Source organism: Mustela erminea, chromosome 1, assembly GCF_009829155.1.
Source record: "Mustela erminea isolate mMusErm1 chromosome 1, mMusErm1.Pri, whole genome shotgun sequence".
Classification (NCBI taxonomy): Eukaryota; Metazoa; Chordata; class Mammalia; order Carnivora; family Mustelidae; genus Mustela; species Mustela erminea.
The window spans coordinates 191,638,329-191,664,766 of record NC_045614.1 but is presented as its reverse complement, the minus strand read 5'-3'; the positions used below and the strand labels follow the sequence as shown (position 1 = coordinate 191,664,766).

At 39.0% G+C, this 26,438-nt stretch overlaps 1 protein-coding gene across 9 annotated transcripts in view; it reads right to left on the bottom strand.

Moving 5' to 3' along the window:
* Positions 1-25,972, bottom strand: part of LOC116595781 (canalicular multispecific organic anion transporter 1-like) — an 89,848-nt gene extending 63,876 nt beyond the window's left edge. For 4 of the 9 annotated variants that reach the window (XM_032352573.1, XM_032352554.1, XM_032352580.1 and 1 more), the window contains exons 1-5: positions 25,527-25,746; positions 20,263-20,324; positions 13,098-13,245; positions 12,214-12,356; positions 4,688-4,865 (exon numbers count right to left, since the gene is read on the bottom strand). In XM_032352573.1, coding sequence (XP_032208464.1) covers positions 4,688-4,865; positions 12,214-12,356; positions 13,098-13,245; positions 20,263-20,324; positions 25,527-25,598 — 603 coding nt within the window. In that variant the 5' untranslated portion in view covers positions 25,599-25,746. Of the gene's footprint in view, positions 1-4,687; positions 4,866-12,213; positions 12,357-13,097; positions 13,246-20,262; positions 20,325-24,870; positions 25,003-25,107; positions 25,390-25,526; positions 25,747-25,894 lie in introns of those variants that run through there. The other 5 variants (XM_032352535.1, XM_032352544.1, XM_032352526.1 and 2 more) reach the window with 5 other exon arrangements.
* Between the last annotated feature and the right edge of the window lie 466 nt (positions 25,973-26,438).

The window sequence follows — 26,438 nt, the reverse complement described above, 5'->3', positions numbered from 1 at the left end:
ACTGGAAATATTGTGATTATCCCTGCCCTCAATTCACTAACATCTCACTTTATCATCTGATGATGAAGTTTGTTTGCAATTTCCCATTCTCCCTCTTGTATATTTGCTCCTTTCTAGACTCATTGCCATGGTCCTGGTTCATATCTTTTTTTCCGGAACTACTGAAATAGTTCTAAGGTACCCTTATTTCCAATCCTCTCTATTTTCATTAGTTTCTCCGGTTCATCCATCTGCCCTATGACTCAAATGAGTCCCAATTTCCTCTAGAATTAAAGTCCATTTTTACAACATATCTTTCAAGTTTCTGAAAAAAGAGCCGCAGTCCCGTCTGTTTTACCATCCTACCCCTCCCCACCATCCTAATCATAAAAATATGATCTCTAGCTAAATTAATCTACTCATCATTTTCTGAGCAAGCCATGTGTTCATCTGTGTACTCCCTTCCACAACATATTCCCAACAGTAGAGTCTTTGCCTCATGCAACTCACCCTTCTGACTTAAACCATGCAATATTATGCAATATTAATCATGACACTTTCCTGACTATCCTAGCTATAAGTCATCGAAGTCACATAATTTAGAGCTGGAAGGGTCCTAAAAATTCCTCACCCAGTGATTCTAAACCAACAGTTACTACACTTCTAAAGAGATATGGTATACCTAAAGGTGGACCCTCATAACATTTATAGGAACTCATTCTTCTTCAGTTTTTTTTTTTTTTTAATTTATTTATTTGACAAAGACAGACAAGAACACAAGCAGGGGGAGTGGCAGGGGGAGAGGAAGACACAACTTTTCCGCTGAGCAGAGAGCCCGATGCGGGGCTCGATTCCAGGACCCTGGGATCACGATCTGAGCCGAAGGCAGATACTTAACCAAATGAGCCACCCAGGCTCAGTTCTTCTGTATGCAAAAAAGTATGCCAGGATTCTCTTTTTGACTCTAACTGCAGGATTTGGATTCTGCTTCTCCTCTTACTGACTACATTTAAGTGTTTTAATTTTTAACTTTAATTTTTATTTATTTTTTATTTTTTAAATTGTATTAAATTTTATTTTCTTGCATTTTATAATTATCACAATTAAGGTTAAGAACAAATCTTTAAACTACACATATAGACAGTGTAGGCACTGCACTATTGTCCAATAATGGTGCCCACTAGCTATGTGTTGTTACTAAATGTAATTAAAATTAAAAATTCACTTCCTTATGAGCCACAGTTCAAGGGCTCAACAATATGTGGCTAGTGGCTGCCAAACTGGGTAGTATGGATGTATTACTTTTGTTTAGTTAAAAAAAAAGTTTTAGCAGTCAGTAAGTTTTTACTGTATTTTGGTTCTTTTACTTTATTTCATTTTTTCTTCAGATACCTCCTTCAACATAAAACAATACTTTGGTCTCTAACTCAAAGTTATTCTGTCAGCACCCCATGTTCCAAATCTCTCCATTTTTCCTCCCCCACTTTTTAAAAAAATTGTGATATATTTAATTGACATATATTAGTTTCATGTGTGTAACAAAATTATTTGGTATTTGATACACTACAAAATGATCACGAGTCTAGTTACATTCATCATCACATATAGTTACAAAAATTTTATTTTTTGTGGTTAGAACTTTTAAGATCTACTCTCTTAGCAGCTTTCAAATACACAATACAGTATTTTTTTTTTTTTTAAGGATTTTATTTATTTATTTGAGAGAGAGCAAGCACAAGCACGGGGAGAGGCAGAGGGAGAGAGAAAGGGAGAAGTAGACTCCCTGCTGAGCAGGGAGTCTGATGTGGGGCTCGATCCCAGGACCCCCTGATCATGGCCTGAGCTGAAGGCAGTGGCTTAACTGACCGGGCCACCCAAGTGCCCATCACAATACGATATAATTAACTATAATTGCCATGCTGCATGATACATCCTCACGACATTTATTTTTTAACTACAAGTTTTTTACCTTCTGATCACCTTAACCCATTTTTAAAATCACAAAGATTATACTGGACAGTGTTTGGTGGCAGAATGCCCCCAGACTGCCCATATTAAACCCAGGACTAACTGATGCTGCTTTTGAAGCATATCCTGTTTCTTAGTCCTCAAGAGTTGTCATGGGGCCTGAACCTGTGAGCTAAGGCGTAACAAAATCTGAACTTTGAGACTCATGAACTCTTAAAGTGATCAAGTGGAATGGGGCCCATGTTTTTCCCACAAACCTTAAAAATGATATTCCTTGAACTTTATTTCAAACCGTCAGCAGTCATGTGGATGAACAAGAAAGTCCTATCATTTCCCTTCCTTACCAAGAAAAGGATCTGAGACCATGTTTACCCCACTCTTATAGCAAGTCCCTAATGAAGTAGAGCCCATGTCAGATTAATATGGGTCCTCTGGTGCCACTATGAGAGCCATTTTGGATATTGAAGGTATCTAAATACGATGAAAGTCAGAATTCTACAACCCGTCGTAAGGAGAATGGAAATCTGAGACGCCTGGGTGGCTCAGCTGGTTAAGCGGCTGCCTTCGGTTCTGGTCATGATCCCAATGTCCTGGGATCGAGTCCCACATCAGGCTACCTGCTTGGCGGGAGCCTCCTTCTCACTCAGCCTCTGCCTGCCACTCTCCCTGCTTGCGCGCGCTCTCTCTCTCTCTCTCTCTGAGACAAATAAATAAATAAAATCTTAAAAAAGGGGGGAGGGGGATGGAAATTTAACTACCCTAATTAGTTCCACAGAGACAGACTCTCTGGAAAGCAGGTGTAGGATATAACACTTAGAAACAAGGCGAGTCTTACATCACTGCCACATGCACGTGCTATCTCAGTGCCTCAGTACAGGTTATAACGACACAGGGTATGACTTCTGCTGCTTGTTGGATGGACTTGGCATTAAATCGTAATGCATACACCAAGCCCTACTGAGCTGGCTTTGTTCCTGTACTCCTTTGATCTTGAGTTCTCTCTGTTCTTAAACCACCTCTAGGGAATTGGTGGTTTTCCTCCCTGTAGTCAGGGTTACCTCTCCCGTTATTATCTCCGGGGTCTCTCTACCCTTGAAATAGACTCACCTACAATGCTTGATTTTCTTTTTTTATTTGACAGCTTGTTCTAATTTCTACTGCAGTCCACTCTTTTATATTTGTATATCCATCCAAATCCTGTTTCCAGACTCCAATGTGGTAATCACTGAATGAAATCCTGTTCCATATGGACTATAGATCAGAAACAAGTGTTAAGATTTAAACTGATTCCTAGACTCTTTCTCAGAATTTACAGCTTCTAGAATTATGACCTTAACAGTATGTACTTGCATTTGGGCTAAGACCATTCCTTACCCCCATTTTGGCCCAATATGGCCAAATGACCTATAAGCTTCATGCCCAGCTCAGCCCAAATTATAATACTTCCATCCGCTAATACAAATTCTACACCTTTCCCAAAGACCATATGAAGGCTTCCTTTCTATGTGAAATCTTCTTTAACTGCACACAATCTTTGTAGATTTCCTGCTTATCTGACCTCTTATAAAACCTGCTTTTAGTTCCACATATTAATATGCATGCTAATGATTCCCCCCCAATTTCTTGAAGGCAGTGGCTCAGTTATTCATTTACTCAGTCATCCAACTTTTATAAAAATACATTAAAGTCACTCTCCCAGATAATAAAAGTACAACAGGTAAATAGGTTTCTATTCCAAATCTTAAGGAGCCCACAATTTACAGAAGAGTACAGAGTAAGAAGGCAAAATACACTTGATTGACTAATTCAGGTGATAACTATGGGAAGGAAGAAACTCTTTAATTGTTTATAACTAGGAAGCCTAAGTAAAAGGCTCTGAATGGTAAAGAGGTGGTACTTAAAATTGCATTTTCAAGAAAGAACAAATTAAACTTCAGCATGATCACAGATACAAAGATCAGCCAGGTTGTTCTGGAGGTGGGTGGGCACAGAGGCAGAGCCTAGAATCAAAGAGAAGCAGATAATGATCGTATAGAGAAAGATGGCTTTGCTGCACGAGAAAGCAAGTAGAGCCAGCAGAGGAAGAAAAAAGTAGTATGAAGAATCAAAATGATCATGAAAAGAAGAAACTTTACTGATACATAAACACAGACAACCATGAAAACATTCATCGCCTTCATTTTGGGAGGAGGAGTTTGGTGACGCAACAGTGACAGGGCTCACCGGAAGTTGCGGGGGCGGTAAGGACTACAGAGAAATTAATACAACCAACATGCATGAGTCAAAGTTCTTTTAAAGCAAAACAAATGTGAGTGCTGTGAAGTGTGTAAACCTAGCGATTCACAGACCTGTACTCCTGGGGCTAATAATACATTATATGCTAATTAAAAAAAAAAAAAAAGCAAAACTAACATACACTCAAAAGGCACTCTAGGAACATTTTAATACTCTCCTATTTTAAAGTATGCAAGTAAAGAAACCATTTAGAAATGGAGAATTTCAGGGCACCTGGGTGATTCAGTGGGTTAAGCCTCTGCTTTCAGCTCAGGTCATGATCTCAGGGTCCTGGGACAGAGCCCCGCATCATCGCATCATCGGGCTCTCTGCTCAGCAGGGAGCCTGTTTCCTCCTCTTTCTGCCTGCCTCTCTGCCTACTTGTGATCTCTCTTGGTCAAAAAAATAAATAAAATCTTAAAAAAAAATTTTAAAAAAGGAAACGGAGAATTCCTTAATTTTTTACCTTTTTGTAGATGAGTCCAATTACAGCTGTCTTAATTTTTGCTGAAGTGAGCATGTTAAAACGTTGGTATTGCTGAAGGATCAAGGTTTGCAAAAAGACTACAACAAAAAGTGCCAAAGCATAACCATAGCCACTCCATCCAAAATCTGGGCGATGTTCACAGAAAATGATCATTTGCCTGGATGTCATACAGAAATTGAGAAAGGGGAAAAAAGGTTAAACACCTGAGGTACTTAAATGCTTATAGGAGTTAAGTGTTGTCCAAATGTTAGACACACTCACATGTTTACCTGCTCTTTTTCTCTTCTTGCCAAGTTGGCTTCTTTTCTCCCCTCTTTATTTTTAATCCAAGTATTATATAATTAAGTAAACAGAATCAACAGTTTCTTTCAGAGGCTTTTGAGTACAAGGTTAAGCTCTACTTTTCTTATGGTAATCTCACCAATGAACTGTTCTGGCCTAACTTCTTCATACAAATGGAGACACAAAGACCATTAAAGCTTCTTTTTTTATCATTATCGTGAATTTTGTTAAATACAGGGAAACATACGACAATTAGAATGTTAAGTAGTGAATCTCTCAGAATGGCACACAGTTTTTTTCAAAGGCCTGAATTTTATCTCACCTCTTCTTACTTTTGTCCATACCCAGTTTCTCTCGACTCTATCTTCCCACATTGCCTCTTAAGTTTGGTGACAGCAAGGTCACGAAGATCGCGGTCAGTGCTGGGGTACAGTGGGGCACAGTGGGGATGGTTCTAATCATAGCTCTCTTGGTTGCTTATTGTCCTTCAACTGTGAACACTGGTTACAACTCCAAACGCCTCATATCATAGTTAATAACTTTATATAGGTGCTCTCAACTTTTTAAAACTGTATCCATGTGACTAATAATACAGATTTTAAAAGCCTACATATACTCTACGTCATGGTGCAAACAACTTGGATATATTCTCTCAGATACTACAGATTAATATGTCATTTTTTTTTTTTTTGCAGCCCCAATTCTTGGTTGACTTAAGTAGTTTCTGTCATTTTATAAGTAAAATGTATAATAATGTTTTAGAAATGTATACATATATATATATTACTCTGAGTTCTGGAAATGCAGAAATGTACTTGTTATTGTAAATAGCCATTTTGAATTAACTTAAGATTATAACCAGAAGGAAGCCAAATGTGGTTAGGTAGAGTACCCCTCAATTTTTTTAAGAACATTGACTTAAAAACTCATTCTTTGTGTGAGTTTATATTTTTAAAGTTTATATTTTTAAAAACTAAAAAATTAATGTCTAAGCCTTAATCTGTTTTCTTTTGCAGTTTGGACATCTTATGGGTAAAAAAATTAAAGGCAATTTGTGCTTCCTGAATTGCTTTATAAACCAAGAACTTCAAAAGATTAACTTTATTGGAATTGTACTTTGCAATCAAATATATACTAGTGTTTCTAAAGTTACTATTAAAACCTCTAGTCACTAAAAATTATTTAGAGCACTGTGTATTAAATTATACCACAGCCCACCTAGATGAAATAATAGGAAGTTCTGTATTTCTGAGTGGATTTCTATCAGATGCCATCCACTGGAACACCAAATTATTTTTACAAGAGTAACTTACTGGGGCGCCTGGGTGGCTCAGTGGGTTAAAGCCTCTGCCTTTGGCTAAGGTCATGATCCCAGAATCCTGGGATCGAGCCCCACATCGGGCTCTCTGCTCACCAGGGAGCCTGCTTCCTCCAATCTCTCTCTGCCCGCCTCTCTGCCTACTTGTGATCTCTGTCTGTCAAATAAATAAATAAAAACCTTAAAAAAAACAAAAAACAAAAAACAAGAGTAACTTACTGTCTTTTTGGTCTATGCGTTAAATTTCTTGAAAGAGGTGCACTATTCTTTTTATTGTGGGTGTATTTACCAATTAGACTTTTTTCCTTTCTCTTAAAATCAAACAACTAAATGACTATCAACAGGTACCATAGTGGTTCTACACTTATAAATCAGGAAGTATTAAAAATAATCAATGATCAAGACACAGTGAATACCATAAAACCAAATTCATCAGATATGAATACTCACTGGTTTGACTAATATTTCAATAAGATTCACAGAAAGGGGGAAAAAAGTAAGCATAACCATCAACAAGAAACATTTCTTTTAATAGTAAAATGAAGGTATTATTTTTATATATTTTTTAAAGATTTATGGGGCGCCTGGGTGGCTCAGTGGGTTAAAGCCTCTGCCTTCGACTCAGGTCATGATCCCAGGGTCCTGGGATCGAGCCCCACATCGGGCTCTCTGCTCAGCATGGAGCCTGCTTCACCCCCAACCCCACCTCTCTGCCTACTTGTGATTTCTGTCAAATAAATAAAAAAAAAAAAAAATAAATCTTTAAAGATTTTATTTATTTATTTATTTGACAGACAGAGATCATAAGTAGGCAGAGAGGCAGGCAGAGAGAGCAGAGGGGAAGCAGGCTCCCTGCTGAGAAGAGAAAATATTAAATCTATTTAGCTACTCTAGAATGAGAATCTCTTGAAAATATGTGACTTCAAATAAGCCCATTTATTCAGTATTCAATTCAGGAAAAGTATTTGAGTTCTATGTACCAGGCTCTGTGCTAGGCAGTAAGGACACAGAAATTGAGTAACACAGAATCCTTTACCAGGAGGAGCTCTTAGTCTACGCAGGGAGAGAGATAACATCAACCAACTCATTTCAATGCAATACTGACATAACTGTTTTGCAAGTATGGTCAAGCTAGTGTGTTATAAAATCGTGTCACAAAATAAGGGAGAACATTCTTTACCCCATAGACAAGTATCTAGTGATTATTTAGCATCTTGTAGACTGCAAATATTTGGAGAAAACAGAGATAAGAATTGCCATGAGCTATGCTATTTTAGATAACAGTCGCCACAGGGAGATTCTAGAATGAGTTTTTTGAGCAGTAGTCACTGAAAACTAGGAATCTGAACATAACTAAAAATGGCCAGGATTTTCTACTCCTGCCACTCAGAAGTCAAACCTAACTATTCTAAGTCTCCTCTCCTTCCATCTGGGCTGATGCAGGGCCTGTGGCACAGCTCATGTGGCACAGTGACATCCTGGGGTTTCCAAGGTCATAAAAAGACTAGTCGGAGCCTCTTGGCATGTTCAGTCAGAAAAAAATCCAGCTGCTATGTAAGGATTTCAACTGCTCTGAGACGTCTGTGCTCAAGCTAACCATTTGGAGAGGCTTGGAGAGAGAGAGAGAGAGACAGACAAGACAGAGTTGGAGATCTGGCCACTTTTAGCCATCTTAGCTCAGGCATCAGTATGCATGCTAAGAAGGCATCTTGGACATTCCAGCACCAGCACACATAATAAAGAACCAAGACAACCCTGCTGACAGCCAAAACCAAGGCCCCCAACATATATCTCTATTTGAGCTTCTACAGCTATCGGTAGCTGAGTAACCAGCTAAGGCCCCCGTCATGGTGGATCAAAGAAAAGCTATCCATCTCTGAAGTTCAGATCCATAAAATCATGTCTTATGTCTGTAGGTTAGTGGTTATCACGTTTGCCTCATAGATATTGGTGAACGTAATAAAATGATTGTTGTTTTATGCCACTAAATTTTGACAATCTTAATACTACAGCAATAGATCACCAGAAGAGGGCAGGAGACGAAGATGCTGGTCAGTACCTTTCTGAGAGACAGATTTCCAGCCACAGATGACGAAACTCTACGGCAACTCCTTAAAAATAGTTGTAATATACAAAAGTGAGTGGCAGAGGCAGAAGAAGAAGAAGTATGTTACTTTTTCTGTTGGGGGTTTTAATCTAGGAGACATCTGGCTTATATCTCCAAAGACAAGGGGGCCAAACAGACGTTGGGTTGAAAACTGAAATTCAGAGCAATTTTCTGACAACAAAGAAACACCTTCTTGCCTTTGATTCCCTGACACCACACTCCTTTGGTTTTCCTCTCTTTGCACTAAACACTCCTTCTCACTGTCCTTTGTTGGATAGCCCCATCTTCACTAACTCCACACCCTGGAATAGCTGATGTCCTTACTTCTCCTGATCCGTGCTAAGGGGGTCTCATCAACAAAAGTGGTTCGACCTACCCAGTATCATTTGGAACAATTCCCCAATTTGTTACTCCAGCCAATATTTTTCCTAACTCCAAACTTATGTAGATAATTCCTCAATCTTTCTGGATTGGCTAGATGGCTGTCAGGGATCCCCAAGGCCACTCCCTAGTTAAATGACTCATTAGAAGGACTTACAACAGTCAGCATCTAGTCATACTAATGACTATGATTATTACATTAAAGGATATTTAAAAAAAAAAAATCAAAAGCAAAGAGAAAAGGTACATGGGTCCCGGAAAAAACAGACACAAGATTCCCAAAGTCCATTCTCAGTAGGGTCACACAAAACACACTTAATTATCCCAGCAACTAGTTGTGGTAGCAGATGAAGTATTGTCTACCAGATAAGCTCATTAGAGATTCAGCATCCAAGGCACCCTCTCCCTAATATATGCCAAAATTCTAAAACTTCTAGAAGGAAAGTGGGTATTCAGAATGAACTATATTGATTGTTGAGTAGTTTGGACAAATTGAGCTACTCTAAACAGTTCTGGCAGTAGGACCTCTGCTCATATGCAAGTTCTAGTTGCCAGCCAAAAGTCACCTCTAGGAGCCACCCAAAGGACAGCAGTCAGGCCTTCCAAAGGACAGCAGTCTGTCAGTTCATTCCTTCTTGCAAAATGGCTAATGTGTTTTCAGATTTAGCAAGTCTAGGACAGCCCCCTTCCTACTCTACTCCTTCCTGAGCTTCTACATCTCAGTAAATGGTGCCTCATTTACCTTGTGACTTCAAAAAAACTCTGAAGGCATTCTTGATTCCTCCTCTCTCAACCTACAGTCAATCCATTAAGACTATGTTGACTCTACCTTTAAGAGAGCCAGAACCTGTATTTTCTAGAGTTGGATACAAATACAAATAAATATACATCAAGGTGTGACTTGCTCTTTCTTTTAGTTAGCATATTACTGCTTTTGAGAATTGTACTTCAAAAACTGTACAGACATTTTATTCCCATTCTGCATCAAATTTTGTATCAGTTTCTTATAAAGAACAAATTACATTTAAAAAATCATTCTGATAATATTGAAATTAGACAAGTTGAATTTTCAGGAAGAATATACTGAAACAATGGCAGCAAATAAACATATCTGATTTCTATCTCTAAGAACTGTAGGAAAGCAGAGCAGCTGTACCGTATCTCTCTTCACTGCCAGATGCCTGTGTGATCTTCCACTAACAATTCTAATATAAATACAGCTAAATGAATTATCTTCTAATATAAATAAACGTAGGTCATAACATCAGATTGCATGCCATATGTTATTTTTTAAATAAAAGGAATATATGGATTCTGTAAACTTGGTGCTTTACATTTCTATGAATTTCTTTTTTACTCCTGAGGAGCCTTGAAATTAATGACTAATTCCTACACATGAAGGTTAAATGCTTATTAAAGGGTTTGCTGGGCATCTCATGATGGCACTTAGGATATTTTAAATCCAATTCTAACAAAACTTGGTGAAATTACAAAAAAAAAAGGGGGGGGCAGAATCTGACCACTTATTATCCCCTTCATTGCCACAACCTAGCTGAGGCCCTACTGACCTTCACCTGGACTACCTCAGTCTTCCAACTGGTGACACTTCTACTTTTGCTCCTCTTTACATTATTTTCCACACAGCAGCAGAGTGATCCTTATAAAAGTTAAGTCTAATCACATCAAATCCTATTCAGAATCTTCCCAAGTTTTCCCTTCTAAAACAGAACAAAAGTCAATATCCCCCTCGTATTCCATAAGGCCCTTTAAAATCTTTTTCATGCCCAGGCCTTCCTAACCTCAATCTATCACATTTCTTCCCAGCTACTTTGCTCGAGCCTCACTCACCTCCTGTGGGTCTTCAAAGACACCAAGCATGCACCTGTTTCGTGGTTTTAGCCCTTCCTGTTTTTCCTATTTGCAATGGGTATGGTCTTGTCTTCTTCCCTAACTTCTTTTAGGACTTTTCTCAAACGTCACCTTGTCAACAATGTCTTCCCTAACCTCCTTAAATTAAACAGCACTTCCATCTCTCCCCAGAGTGGCATTTCCTACCCCCTCCCTTGTTGTACCTTTTTTTCCTTACCACTGGTTATTTCTTAATATCATTAATATTTATTCATCTGTTTACTATTTATCTCATCCCTCAAGGTCATCAGAGCAGAGACTCTTTGATTTTTGTCCACCCCAGGGTCTATGAAGAAGAGGGGTATGTAGTAGGTGCTCGATAAATACTGGATTAATACATTTCTGGATATTATCTAGATTTTAAGGAACTAAGGATTAATTCTGTTTTCATGAATTAAACAGTTCTTAAAATAGTTCCACAGGTTTCTTACAGGATAAGTACCTAACTAAATAGTTCTCCCACAACTTGGGAATGTATTCAATATTAAAATATTATCATATAACTCGAAGGCAGTGAGGATAAGAAGAAACTAAAACTTATCCGCAATCACCCAGATAAACCTACTGTAAATTTTTTGGTGTATGTCCTTCCAGTATTTTTTCTCTGAATATATAAATATTTATATATGCGTAAAATATTTTACTTGCTGACTTACAGCTTTCTATTTTGGCTTGTTAGGATATTCTGAACACTTTTCCATTTCTTGAAATATTGTTTTAATGGAATTATGTCTAATGACTAAAGAGGATATACCATAAAAAGTTATCATAGATTAATTTAAAAAACCTTATGTTTCCATAAACCATATAAGAGATAGGGCAATGACTTCTTGATGAAGATCCCACAGAGTCAAGGTCCCAATTTCATTGTCTGGCTGTAAATCCTTGCATATCGATACTAAAGAAATAACAAGAAAACTCTTCTAACAGTGTGTCTCTCTCTATTTATATGTGTGGGTATATAAACCCATACGCATTTACATTTATTTATATATTATTACCCTGGCTGATAAAGTTCAACTCCCAAAAGGTCACAGCTAAGAAAAATAGTGAGGGTATGTACATTTCATTTTCTAAATATATATTCAAGACAGGCTTCCCAGGTTTTAATAATAATTCCTGCATTTTCTATCTATGTGAACTTAAGCAAATTACTTAAACCTTTGGTTCTGCATCATGATAATGAGTGTAACAATATTTCCTGTCTCATAGGATTGTTGTAAAGACTGAACAGGTTAATTAATACAAAAATTTTAGAACAGTACTTAGTATATGGTTGATTTCAGTAAATATTGACTGTATTACCATCATTCACATTTGCATTATAGCAAAGCTAACAGAATGTCCATATCCTAAATAAAATTTGCAATAAGGGCCTTCCGTATTCTTTTTTAGTACAGCTTTTAGAGTGGAACACTTGCTTATAATTTACCTATGGGGAGATTAAAAAAAAAAAAAGAAAGAAAGAAATACATAAACAACAACAAAAAAAACAAGACTACAACTTACTTCATTATGAGTGGGCTAGTGAATGACAAAATATCAGCAAACACTTTGAATAAAGCAACTTGAATCAGGACAAACTTAAAGGTGTTCCACAATGCATAGACCAGAGACGGTTTCCTGGCATGTGTCTCTTTAGAAAAGGATGCCTACATAATGAAAGAGAATAAGAAGCAATGAGAAAATTGGACAGAGCTAATAGAAGCAAAAAATGAAATATATATACAAACTAACCATAAAACTAGTAATGTGCTCTAAAGATAAGATAAGAAGAATGGGATAAATTCAGTTAAACTTGAAAATATGATCTATATCATTGGTATGGTATGTCTTCAGTTCACTGATATTATTTACACAATATAATATAAACGGGCAAGAAAAACAGTTGTATTTTTTTACTTTTGTCAATGTTGAAACTGTTTTATTAATGTAATTAATATAGATACAGTGTTATCTTCAAATTATATTTTCTTTTTGAGAATTCTGAAAAGGACACATATGTATGTACATGACACCAGGTAGATATGGAGTACCTATCCATCCCTGCCCCATTAACTTTGATCCTGGTCACCATATTATACTTGGAACAACAGATATAAGGCCATAGAGAGATACAGAAACCATCTCTGCCACAGCAGTTGAGCAAAAGATACTGGTGAAGAGCCAAAGATAACATATCAACACACTGTTCCTGATATTAAAGGGAGGGGTTGCTGAATAATTTGTTGAGAGAAATTAGTTGCAATAACCAACTCTACTTATGAAAATAGGTTGTCACTTCACATATTTTAGGGACTTTCTAAATTAATGCTAATAATATCTCATGTTTGGAAAAAGGTCTTTCCAGTTTTAGGTAGTAATTAGGTACTTAGGATTTAATAATTAATTACCTTTACTTCTTGCCTCTCTTGAGTCCTTAAGACTTCCTTCCTCCATTGTTTTTCAAAGATGGGACACACAATATAGGAAGAATCACTTTCATGTAGCTCACAAAGGTCCTCTCGTTCCAAAGGTTTCTTATAGCCTAAAACAATTACTCTAAAAATGAAAGAGTAAGGTAAACAATTCAGCAAAACTAATAATCAAGTTAAAAATACTTTCTGCATGCATTTATCTTATTCTTTGATGTATAAATTATTTTTTAAAATCAGGATGCAATGACTAGATTGTATTGTGGAAAGTCATACAACATATCCTGCAGTTCAGTAATGTGCAATGATCATTTGTAGCTTTCAGAATTACCTGGACTTCCAATTATTCAGTAAAATACTAACTTCATTTACTCATCTCATATTGGAGGCACCTACTATTTTACCTTTTACCTCTCTTATTGAAATTTAAATAACTAACTTTCACAGTAAGGTGTTCACTTCAAAACCGCAGCTCCTCTGTCTTGTATCAGAGGAGAAATGGACCCAACCTCTGCATTTGCAACTCCTCCTATTCCACTCAGACATCATATTCCCTTTTGCACTTGACTTTACAAATTGTCCAACTAGATGTGGAATACCTGGCTCTGTCCCATAAACTTCAGCCTTGGCCATATTACCTTTGACCAACAGAATACGAGCCAGGGTGACAGTGCTGTTTCTTAAGGTGCCTTAAGAAACATGGCAAGTTACTGCTAGCCTCAGTACCTCTACTCCCCCCCATTCAGTGAGCTTACCCCAGGGGACAATGAATAATTATGCAAGAACAATGAGTCTAAATCAGGACTGTCCCAGGCAAACTACGAGGCATGGTCTAGTTACACCACAAATGTTGTTGTGGCACACAGTAAGTTATACTTACCGTACAGCCTTCCTTCCGGGTCATCTGACACCTATTCAGCTGAAAATCTTTTGAACTCAGGGTACCTCCTTATCTCAGCCACAGAGTCAGAACGTATGACTGGTCTAATGGAGTCCTGGTAATCTCAGTACCTTTGGCTTGGCATTAGTAATTTAACTCAGCTATGGTTAAGGATACCGAAACAAAAGTCTGCTGAGGAGAACTTTCTTTTCCAAAAAGAGGCACAAAACCTCAAGAGGAGAAAATGTTTGCCTTCTTTTTTCCTTTCCCTCCCTGCCTGCCCTGGAGGCATAATGCTCTGACAGAAATCATCTCTGCCACCCTGGGTGAAAAGCCAAATAAAAAGGAAGGGAGGCGGAAAGAGAGAAAAAACTCTGGGCCCTTTACAACATAGTTTACCAGCTGGTTCCTAGCGTTCTGCCCAATAACAAGGAAATAAATACCTATTTGTTTCAACCCTTGGTTCGTTCTCTGTCGTTCAGAGTTTCTTATCGTTTGCTTCTCTCTCTCTCATTTTTTTTCCTTCCCACATGTTAATCTGTTTTGTTTCTTAAATTCTACACGAGTGAAATCATCTGTTCTTGTATTTGTTGTTTCTCTGACTGACTTATTTCACTTAGCGAGGATGAGGAGAAAGGGGGACCCTCTTACACTGTTGCTGGGAATGCCAACTGGTGCAGCCACTCTGGAAAACAGTATGGAGGTTCTTCAAAAAGTTGAAAATAGAGCTACCCTAGGACCCAGCAACTGCACTACTAGGTATTTACCCAAAGGATACAAAAGCCAGACAAGTCCCTAAGTGATATAGTTCAGATATGCTCAGTTGATGAGCCTGGCGACACAACTTGCTTAGGAAGAAATTAAACCCATGTTTAAACCCAGGCCTTCTGACTCCATAGTTTCTGTTCTTTCCATTATGAAGTACGTTATTAGTCCAAGAGACCATAACAAAGTATTACACTACTCCAAATTGGGATGGCTTTCACTGTCATTATTATTGAACAATCTCTATCGATTGACCCTGAGATGGATTTAAAACCTACAGTAACCAGAGTCTGCACTGGATTCAATTTCACTTTTATTATACTACATAATACCATATTACAATTCATATTTAACAAAAAGGTTTAAATGTAGTAAGAAAGGAGCTTCAGTAATCATGTTTCTGTTGGCTCAAATACCCTGGACATTTTCCTGCAGTGCACTTTCAAAAACATATTAAGCAATAAACTACTTTTATGTCATATTAAGTCTTTCTATCCCATTCTACAAAATAAATATTCATTTTCAAAATAAGACTGCATTGATTTTCACAAAAGCATTTTTAATAATGTTTACTGCCTCAGCATTTTGAGTTAGAACAGTGCAAAACTCAGCGGTTTTGGTTCACGGGGCTAAGTGACCCCTGGCTTTCATGCTGAGTCTCCAAATAATGCAGCTTCGGAAAGTGACACTTGGACTGAATTGATTGTGATGCACATGGTTCAGTTGTTTAACTACTGTCACTTCCCTTTTCCCAGGTGTGTGCTCCTTTCTCCTCTCTTGGCTCTCTTTTGGTACATTTAAATAATGTCATCACCCTGGCTCGTCTTTCTACCACACAGAAGCATCCAGGAAAAGAGGAAGGAGTGTGTCTTTAAAGCAAATGATGAGGCAGCTTTTTGGGAAGAAACAAGGACCAAGAGCCGACCCTCCCAATAAGGGGATTGTAGTGTGCGTAAACTATCCATAAACTCTGGACCTGATTCGTAAGCATGTATCTTGTATTTTTTAGACTGATACTTCTTTTCAAAGGTCATTCAGTTTAGTTAATTTGATCCTCACAGCTCTCTAAAGCAGGCGGAGGCGTATTAATTTCCCATTATTACAGGCCGTTAAACACCAGGAACTCCAGGGACTGGTCAGGTTTTTAAATGTGAAATAAACCATTGCTTTCAATTCTGTGATCTTAGAGAGAATTTCGAGCATGTTCAACATAAATGAGTGGGAGTAAGCATCTCATCCAACTGATGTTAAGAGCAGTAAACCAGTAGCAGTTTGCTAGGAAGATGAGATGAAATGTAAATTTTGTAGATGGGTAATACTGGAAAACTTGGAAAGTGAAGATATATATGTAGTTGTATTATCAATTTCATTACTATTAATCATTTTTTTTAAACAAAGGAGTGACTGTGTTATGGGAAAAGGCAAAAGTCAGTCTGCCCAAAACTTGTAAGACAGGACAAAGTCAGGTAATATATAAATTTTATTAATATGTGAGGAAAGAGAGGACAAACTGAATAGTGTATCCCTGGTTAAAATAGAGATTCAACTGTGACCTATAAAAACGTTAACTAGATTTTTCCATGTATGTCAAGGGGATTACTCTATGACAATGATTATTATACACTGATGACAGATTATATTTGCTAATAAAGGCTTCATAATTATTTGATCATCAAAACTATCTAGACAGCTCCTGCCTTAGGAATTAAGGCTCATAAGCATAGAATTCCCTAATTATTTGTATCATCTGAGCGTTGGTGGTATAGTGGTGAGCATAGCTGCCTTCCTAATTATTTGTATCATCTGAGCACATTTTAATTGAATTATTCATATAATTATGAGAGATTGACTTCGGCCTAGGAAATAATTTCTGACTTTATTCTGTAACTCAAAGAACAGATCTGAGAACACAATTAACCACTGTCTTCAAAGAGGCATTTTCTTAAACAACAGCTATATTTTAGCTGCAATTGTTTAATTACCAGATAAGAAATCAAATTAGATTCATGCCAATGACAGTTCCAGATAGCAGCATGTTATAAAAATATTTCCTATCTAGTTCTGGGATGTTAAATCTAAACAGAAAATAAATGTGATATTCAACAATTACAGCTTATTGGTTTATTTGATTGATCTAAGATATGGACTTCAAGACACTGAGGTGTTATATCTTAAAATCTGCTAAGCCTTATCTTGCTTATTAATTCAACTTCAGGTCATATTTTCGCCCTCCTAAAATGGTGTTTGTAGTAATTAAGATAAATGCATATAGTCTTTACAGTTTGATAAAGTTTTAAAAGTACATTCCCTTGAAATTAATTTTATTTGCATTATTTAAATTCCATGATATCCTGTGACTTAAAAATTATAGTCTAAAATTTTTTTTTTTAAGATTTTATTTATTTATTAGACAGAGATCACAAGTAGGCAGAGAGGCAGGCAGAGAGAGAGGAGGAAGCAGGCTCCCTGCAGAGCAGAGAGCCCGATGCGGGACTTGATCCCAGGACCCTGGGATCATGACCTGAGCCGAAGGCAGAGGCTTTAACCCACTGAGCCACCCAGGCGCCCCTATAGTCTAAAATTTTTAAAGCCAGAACAGACATCACTCTTCCTCTCAACATGAATGAAATACAATGCAGTTTTGAAAAATGTATTTATACATATACAAATTTGAAAAATCAAAATCATCAAATGTAAATAACACATTTACATAATTCCCACATAACCATTCTTTTTTCTAATGTGTAATTTAATGTTTAAATTAATGTTTTATTTTAAGGTTTTATTTATTTGACAGACAGAGATCACAAGTAGGCAGAGAGGCAGGCAGAAAGAGGAGGAAGCGGGCTCTCCACTGAGCAGAGAGCCCGATGCAGGGCTCGATCCCAGGACCCTGGGATCATGACCTGAGTCGAAGGCAGAGGCTTTAACCCACCGAGCCACCCAGGCGCCCCTAATGTAGCATATTGATATAAAACTCTTGCCATCCTCTGTAAGTGACTCCTAGATTTGTATTAACTTGGAATTCTTATAATTCAACCCAATTATTTGCTTCTGCCCAATTATTTGCTCACCAAGTATATCAGTTTTCTACTTAAACTGCTTTCATAACAATCACCAACAAACTTTATTTACATTGCCAAATTCAATGAAGAATACTCAGTTCTTTTTAAAATCTACCCCTTTTCAGTACTGGGTGTGATGGACCGCCTTATTTTCCTCCTGTTTCGACAGTTTCCTTAGCTTTCAAACACACTCTTTGCTTGGTCTGTCTCTTACACTCTGAATGCCTTTCCTGAGCTTCCTCGCCAATTCCCCTCCTTCCACCGTTTGAACACTGAGGATTCTCAATGCTCTTTTTGCTCATCCCATTCAGGAGTTCCTCTCTTTCTGGATGACCTCATTCACACTCATGGCTTCAGCTACTGACATACAGTCAATGACTCCCAAACCCATATCAAAAGCCTATATATCCAAACACCTATTAGATATTTTTCCTGAGGACGAGTCCGACATCTCCAACTGAAGCTTCTCCAAACTGAACATACTGTTCTTCCACGACACCTGAATCGGGCAGTTATCTGAGCCAGAAACTGATAACCTTTTTCCCAGTTCTTCAATATCCTGATCTAATTAGCTCAATCTGTTCATGCGCTTTTGAATCTGGTCATTTCTCTGACCATAAGCCTAAATTTACAGTATAACTGAAGAACCTCCTAACCACCCTCTGTTTCCATTCTCACCTGATACACACCATCTGCACACACCTGCAGAGGGGATTTTCTGAGGTGCGAACATGAATTTCATGACACTCTGCTTGATCTCTGGCCCCATCGACACACCGTAGTGTAGGAGGGTCAGTCCATGCTTGTCTCTCTGGTTTGCATACAGTCTTTGCTCAACCTGGAATACCACTTGGCTCACTCTCGCACACTGTTACATGTTGGGTTCAAGCATTAATTTCTTGTAAAACATTCCCTAACTGTGCAAATGCGGTTAGATGGCATTCCTGAAAACTATGTTTCTCTTTCGTGCTTATACTGCCTTTCGCTTTTTTGGGTAACTGACAACATACTTTTTAATCTTTCTAAATCTACTATGAATTCCTAGAATATAGGAACTAGGGCACCTAGTTCTGCATTTTTAGAGGTTAGCATAATGCAGAGCATCCAGCCCACAATCAAACTTTTCTTTTCTTTTTTTTTTTTTTTAAGCATTCATCTACTCTTGAGAGCATATTTATAGATCATATTGGGCAATTTTGTTTCTACCAACTGTAAAGCAAGGGGCATAAGGTTAAGATAATAAATTTGGTTTCACGTATCATTACCTTTCTGTTATGGGGGAAAGAACTACACCTCTAAAGAAAGCTTCTGAATTTATAAAATTGGAAAACTCAATTCTCTTTTACTATGATTTAATTCTGTGTTAAAGCCCTCATCACACATTATAGATGAATTGTTCTGTGAGGTAAACCACAATATATGTCTTATAACAATGACTGTGTATGTGTTTTAATAGTAGTGTGTGTGTGTGTGTGTGTGTGTGTGTGTGTGTGTGTGTATGGCAGCATTCCTAGTAAAGAGTAGACTATCAAAGTGAAAAGAAAAGCATGAAACATGGACTCAAAAACTGACTTCCAGCACCAAGTTGGTGTACTTCTTCTTGGGTATCAATGGACAAGTTACTTCCTCTTCCTAAGCTTCAATATTCAATCTTCTCATATGTTAATGCCTATCTCATAAAACTTGGGGGAGAGAAACGCCTGGGTGGCTCAGTGGGTTAAACCTCTGCCTTCAGCTCAGGTCATGATCTCAGGGTTCTGGGATCAAGCCCCGCATCGGACTCTCCGCTCAGCAGGGAGCCTGCTTTCCCTCTCTGCCTGCCTCTCTGCCTGCTTGTGATCTCTATCTGTCAAATAAATAAATAAAAGCTTTAAAAAAAAAAACTTGGGGGAGAATTAAGTGAAATTATACATACATATATACTGGATGTTAAAAATAAATTCAAATTTCTGGGACGCCTGTGTGGTCCAGTCAGTTAAGCACCTGACTCTCAGTGTTGGCTCAGGTCATGATCTCAGGGTTGTGAGATTACCCTACCCATGAGCTCCGCATGGAGTCTGCGAGATTCTTTGCCTATCCCTCTCCTTCTGCCCCTCCCCCTGCTTGCTCATGTGCTCTCTTTCTTTGTCTCTCTCAAATAAATAAATAGAACCTTAAAAAAACAAAATTAGATTTTTCTCCTTCCGTAGTGCTAACAGGGTTATAGATATCATACAGGGACAGATATATTGCAGGAATATTGCAATCTTATCTGTGGAACTACTTAGCATGTTATTATCTAGCATTTCTCTGTAATAAAATGAGAAAAAAAGTCTTTACAAACAAATTTTATAAAAATATTCATGCTTAGATTAGAGAAATAACATTTAGGTGTCATTTTCCTTGGAATCTTCCTCAGGATGGTATGCTACAAACGAAATAGTAAAATTCCTACCTGCTAAACCAGGAATATGTCATCCTGCTGAAAAATGAAGCATTTTTCTCTGGGTTGCATTTCTAAAAAGAAAAATATAACAAGTAGTGCATGAAGAATATGTCTTTACTTTAAATTTGATATATCTTCGTCAATAGGTGGAAAAGTAAACATGAAATAATTTCAACTACCAACAGCTGCAAGAATGTTGATATTATAATCCTTAAGGAATAAAATTATTAGAATGGTAGTTGGACTAGAGGCATTTTAAGATTTCTACCAACATTATCATTATGACTCTGTTTACATAACAAGAAACCATGTAGAAAAAAAAACATTTCTGAAATTTCTACTTCTCATTCTCACACTCTGTATATATATCTCCTTGAATTTCTATGACTGTGTATATATGTATGTTTATGCATATGTATATATACATAATTTAGTATCTACATATAAGCTAAATTTAAAACATTTTAATCACTAAATTAAAGAAGTTTTGTCTCATTTTCTAAAAATATAAAAATAAGAGAGTATAATAGGCATTTGGCTCACGTCTGTGTGCTTAAATTACATATTTTAGGATAAAGGTATAAATACATAAACATCTATTTATCACAATTACATATTATTTTGGGAGTTTGTAACATTACCTGAAAATTCTTTCTGTTCACCTGGTGAGCTCAACAAAAAGAAGGGCTTAAAAAGAAGGCCTCAAAAGTAATCATTTTATGTTTTTAGAGTCGGAACCAATGCCTGTATTTTAAAAAGTGAGAACTGATCACTACAGTAAAGTTCATTTTTTAGAAACTGTCCCATTATTTGACAATTTTAGCACCGATCCTCTCTAATCCAGTTCTGATTTCATACATAAAGTATTAACTATGTTTTGAAAAATTATTGTCCTAGAAGGAATGTGTACAACAAAATTCCATCCTATACAGCAAAATGTCCTGAGTAGGGAGCAGAAAACATTATTCACTCCATATCTGTTCCCTGAGTTACAGCAAATGATATACTACAAATAATTTACTCAATTGCTATCTGTCCTTGTATTATTGTTGCAAAGAGTAAATGAAATGACAGATGTAAAACCGGGGCCTCAAATAACCACTCATACATGTGAACTCTAATTTGATCATCACTACTATTACCAAACATATTATTTGGAAAATAAGTGCACATATTGTGGAAAATGTTTTGAAAGTTCTTGAATTAACCCACAAGTCACGTTTTATTTCACAGAGAGTTGCCAATCTGATAATTTACCACCAATATGAAGATCTGATTCACCCCCAAAACATGTGTATTTCTGTGGCAGACTGTAAATGGCTACAAATCCTTAGCAGCTTTTACCATCAAGAGGTAAACTCTATTCTCCACTCCCTGAACAATTTTGATCATGAAAACGCCATGAGTGACACCAAGAGAGCTCCAATTCTAAGCCTTGAGAGGCTTGCTGTGCTTAGAACCCTGAGCATCACCATGTGTCTGATCCCAAGCTGACCTGCTAGAGGATGAGAGACCCCACAGAAAAGACATGATGTGCTCATATGACAATCTTTTATCCTGGCTTGGAAAGAGCCAGACACATGAGTAAATTAGTCCTAGATGATCCTGTCACCAGCCAGCTTTCCAGTGGACTATGGTGCCTAAAAGAGTTTAGCAGAGACCAGCAAAGCTGACCCAAACCAGGTCATGACCCAACTGATCCAAAGACTCAGGAGCTAAGTAAAAAAAGTGGTTGTTTTCAGTACCACATCTAGCAAAGCTACTAGAGAGGGTTATTTTAACAGTCCCAAACCTCAGTATTTGACTTAACATTCCCTCTAGGCCCCTTTTCCCGTATGAAAGCATCTCATAGGAGGCCCTTTGAGTCCTTTGGTAAATAGCCTCCTTAGATGTGGGCCAGGCATCTTACACTGAACTTATCACAATAAATTTCAAATTCACCTCCCAGAAAAAAATTACAGTGGACAGGTAAAATATCTGGTGAAGGGAATATGCCTTATCAAGCTCCAAGAACACACAAATGACTTTTCAATAAATACTGAATTTTTAGCATGGGTCTCACTGAGTTCATTATTGATACTTTGCTACAGAGTAACTTCTATGTAGAAAAGCAAACAGGACAATTCTAAGAGTATCTTTCAGTGTTCTAATGTACTCCGATCTTCTCCATTAAACATTTCTCAATCCTTCTAACTCACTATTTTCACTGTGACAGCACTTCTGGTCTGCAGATCTAACTGACCTCAAATGTTTCCCATTTCCCTTGTTGCCCTAAGCCCACTACAAGCCTTTGTTTCCTAAGCCCGCTTCTTTTCTGTGGTACTTTTTTACCACTGAGTGTATAGCAGGAATCCCATAAACACACCTTACCATTGCTGACTTAAGGACGATTTTCATGTGAATGGAGGTCCTGTTATTTCTGGGTTTTGACAGAGAAGGAGGAGGAGGAATTTGGGGCCATGAGACCACAGCATAGCCAGGGTCCACGATTAGTGAAGTGTTTTGCTTTCAGTCTTCCTTGGGTTCAACCTTGAGATGTGGTCCCAGGACGAAATGATTTGTGTGACTACTGCATTTCACAATAGCTCGTAACCCCTAACTTCAGGAGCTTCCTTTGTGGGCACTGGAACAGTGTTCTGGGATTGGTGGAGGAAGTTAGGGGAAGTGAAAGACAGCCTCATGGAGAAGGAAAAACACCCAGAAATCAAAAATTTATGTTTCTTAATCACTTAGTATGTGCCAGATTCTGTACGGAGTATATTACCTCATTAAATACAACACGTCTTTGTGGGGTGACCGGATGGCTTAGTCAGTGAAGCACTGCCTTTGGCTCAGGTCCTGGGATCAAGCCTCATCAGGCTCCCAGCTCAGTGGGGAACCTGCTTCTCCCTCTGCCTCTCCCCCCTGCTCATGCCTGCTGCCTCTCTCTCTCTCTCTCTCAAATAAATAAAATCTTTTAAAATGTATATATAACATGTCTTTGTGGTGAAACTATTTTTGTCAACCCCATTTTACAGGAGAGGAAACTAAGGCCCAGAGTTTAAGAGACTTAAGGAAGTTCGAGAGACTGGATCTAATGCAGTTAGCCCATTCCGTCTTCCAGTCATAATTCCACACTCTCAACTCTGTTACAGGCTGCTGCTATTTAGAGATACCTTTCCTCCTGTCCACATCCTTCTACTTCACTTCTGGCTAATTCTCACTTGTACTTTCATCCTATTTAAGATCCATTGCCTTTGGAAAGGGAAAAGATTTATTGCTTTTGGTAATTCCTTTCCACCCAATCCCAGCCTTCAAGGCTTATATTCTTGTTCTGGGTTACCACAGCAATCTCAACATATTCCTCAGGGAGGATTTAAAGGGGCTCTTCACAGCTGTCTTTACTGAATTTACCCTCCCTCTTTCCTGACTATGGAATCCTTTCCTGACAGGTGCTCTCTCTTGCTAGATTTAGTTCTTCCAGAAGACAGAAAACTATATTTGATTTATCTTTATATTTTCAGTTTTAGCCTAGAGCCTAGCTAAACATATTTTGCAGGCGAATGAATGAATGGCTGCCCACCAATCACAAGTATTTATTAGTATTCTAATCATAAGTCACTGTGCCAGGGCTAGAAACTACCAGAGAGTCATGTTCTTAGATTATAAGTAGATGGGATTTCTGTCTGAGACCTATTATGTCAAAACATAAGGTCTCAGCAATGAAAGGTAATCATATAAGGTCTTCCATAGGCTTTGAAGCCATCAACTCTTTCTTTTTTTTTTTTTTTTTTAATTTGGCATCACAGAGATACCAAAAAGAAAATGCAATTAAAAACTAGTATTTTCAGGGTGCCTGGGTGGCTCAGTAGGTTAAAGCCTCTGCCTTTGGCTGGGTCATAATCTCAAGGTCTTGGGATCCAGCCCCGCATCAGCCCCTCTACTCAGTGGGGAGCCTGCCTCCCCCCCCCGCCCCCCCCTGCCTCTCTGCCTATGTGTGATCTGTCTGTCAAGTAAATAAATAAAATCTTTAAAAAAATAAAATAAAACTAGTATTTTCAATCCTGTCTAAGTGGATAGCTAGCCAGGTTGAATTAATAATCAAGTATATAAATGATGTTGAAATCCTACAGGAAGACCTGCAATTTTGGGTGAGAAATTTGTTTGAGTTTTATAATTTTCCACCCTACAAGTTTGTGATTCAGTGCCTTTGGCCACCTCTGTAGTTGTACCAATGATGTTAAACCCGTTTCTCTGCTTAAGCCTGCCATCTCTCTTATAAAGTTAAAAAAAAATAAAAAATAAAAAAAAGAAAGAAAGAAAGAAAAGAAGAGAAAGAGAGGAAGAAAGAGGGAAAGAAAGCAGGAAAGAAAGAAAGAAAAGAAAAAAAAAAAATGGAATACTGTCCTGGTGGAGCTCTTTCACATTTTCAAAGGATTTATTCAGCATCTATATTTTATAGACTTTATACATAATTCGCTTTACTTTTAAAGACATTTATAGTTTCATTTTATAGGTACTTTGAAGAATGCTGTCATATTTATTTGACACTTGGAGTCACTAACAAGAACGACGATTAAAGCAAGCTCCCCTGAACCTGATTTTTTTTTTCCTTTTTAGAATTACAGAGCTACTTACAGAAGGGTCTATTTCTAAGGCTTTGTCTCGTGGTGAAAAGCAAAGCCAGTGGAACTTGGGTTAGGGACAGTGCTGGAACACACCGCGGCAGGGATCGTCGCCCAGTACGACTGTCCCGGCATGTGACTTCCCCTGCGGAAGAAGCACGTGTCGTCACGAGGGCAGAGCAAGGCACCGTCAAGGGCCCGCAGTTTCTGGACTGCCCCGTCTCGTCTCCCAACACCCCGGGGTTAACACCTGTCGGTCCTCGGGGTTACTGATCCCGCATCGCCCCCGCGGTGCCGGCGGGTTCTGCCACCGCCCGTGGAGCGCCACCCCAGCCTCTCCGCCTTCGGTGACGCCAGGGCCATGCACGCTCTTCTCACGCGCTCGTTTCTGGTGACCGGGCAGTTGTCCCCCTTTCAAAGAGGCCCCTTTCTCCTCCCGCCGCCACCTGGACGGAGATCTGGACGGCTCCGATCTCACAGGGTCCCGGGGACCGGCGTCAGCTCCCCCGACTGCGCGCGCGTCCGTCCGTCTCTGTGGGTGGCGACTGCTGCGAAAACGCGGCTCGAAGCCATCCGTGCCCCGGGCCGCGTGCGAACGGGCGGCCTCCGTCTCCCCACCCGCAGCGGCGACGAGCGCCCGCCTCTCCCTCCGGGACCAACGAGCATTACCTGCGCCTCGGGCCCCGCGGGGACCCGCTCGTAGCCGCTGCCGGCGCCCCACCTCCGCGGGCAGGAAAACATGGTGCGCGGGCGCCCGGCGACGGGAGGCGGAGGGAGGTACCGAGGCGCGGGGGTCCGTCGCCGCGGCGCCCCGAAGTGGGCAGGACGCGCGCACTCGGCCAGACCTAGTTGGCAGCCGCCCCGCCCCGAGCCGGTCCTTCCGGCGGGCGCGCCCAGGGTGGGGCGGGGGCGGGCGGATCCGCGCGGGGCCGGAACGAGGTGGGGCAGGGGGGAGGGGGGAGCTGGGGGAGGGTTAGGGGTGAGGGGTCGGGCGGAGAGGGGATGCGGGGAAGGGGAGGAAGGTGCAAAGGCGGGACCTTCTGTAGAGTACGAAGATCTCTGCGGCTGGGGCAGTTTGCACTTGACCCCGTAGCTCTCCATGCCTCGATTTGCAGGACTGCGCTGCTAGGAAAATGTTTCTTTACGATCGAAGCACGAAGCGCGTGTCTCCCGGATGTTTGTCAATAGCGTATTACAGCGGTCCCGGACCGAAAACTGTTAAGGACAACAGGTGGCAGTAGAACTTTATGGAGCGAATTTCATTGCGATGACTTTAAAATTAGAAACAAATGAAATACTCCCCTTATTAGAAAACCATGGCAGTATATGAAATCTAAATTTTACTCTTCAAATTAATTATAAAGCAACATAATAAATGAAAAGCTAAGTAGTAACTAGAATCAGCAAAGGGCTAAACGAGAAACATGACACAAAGAAGGGAATATGAATATTAAGGATGGCATTTTGAGTTTTAATAACTTGACGAACCGTGAACCTTGTACAAAGAAGTACTGATGTATACAATACTTTGAGGAAGATACCCTGATCCCTGAGTTGTGTCATTGGTCTGAGAAAATATTT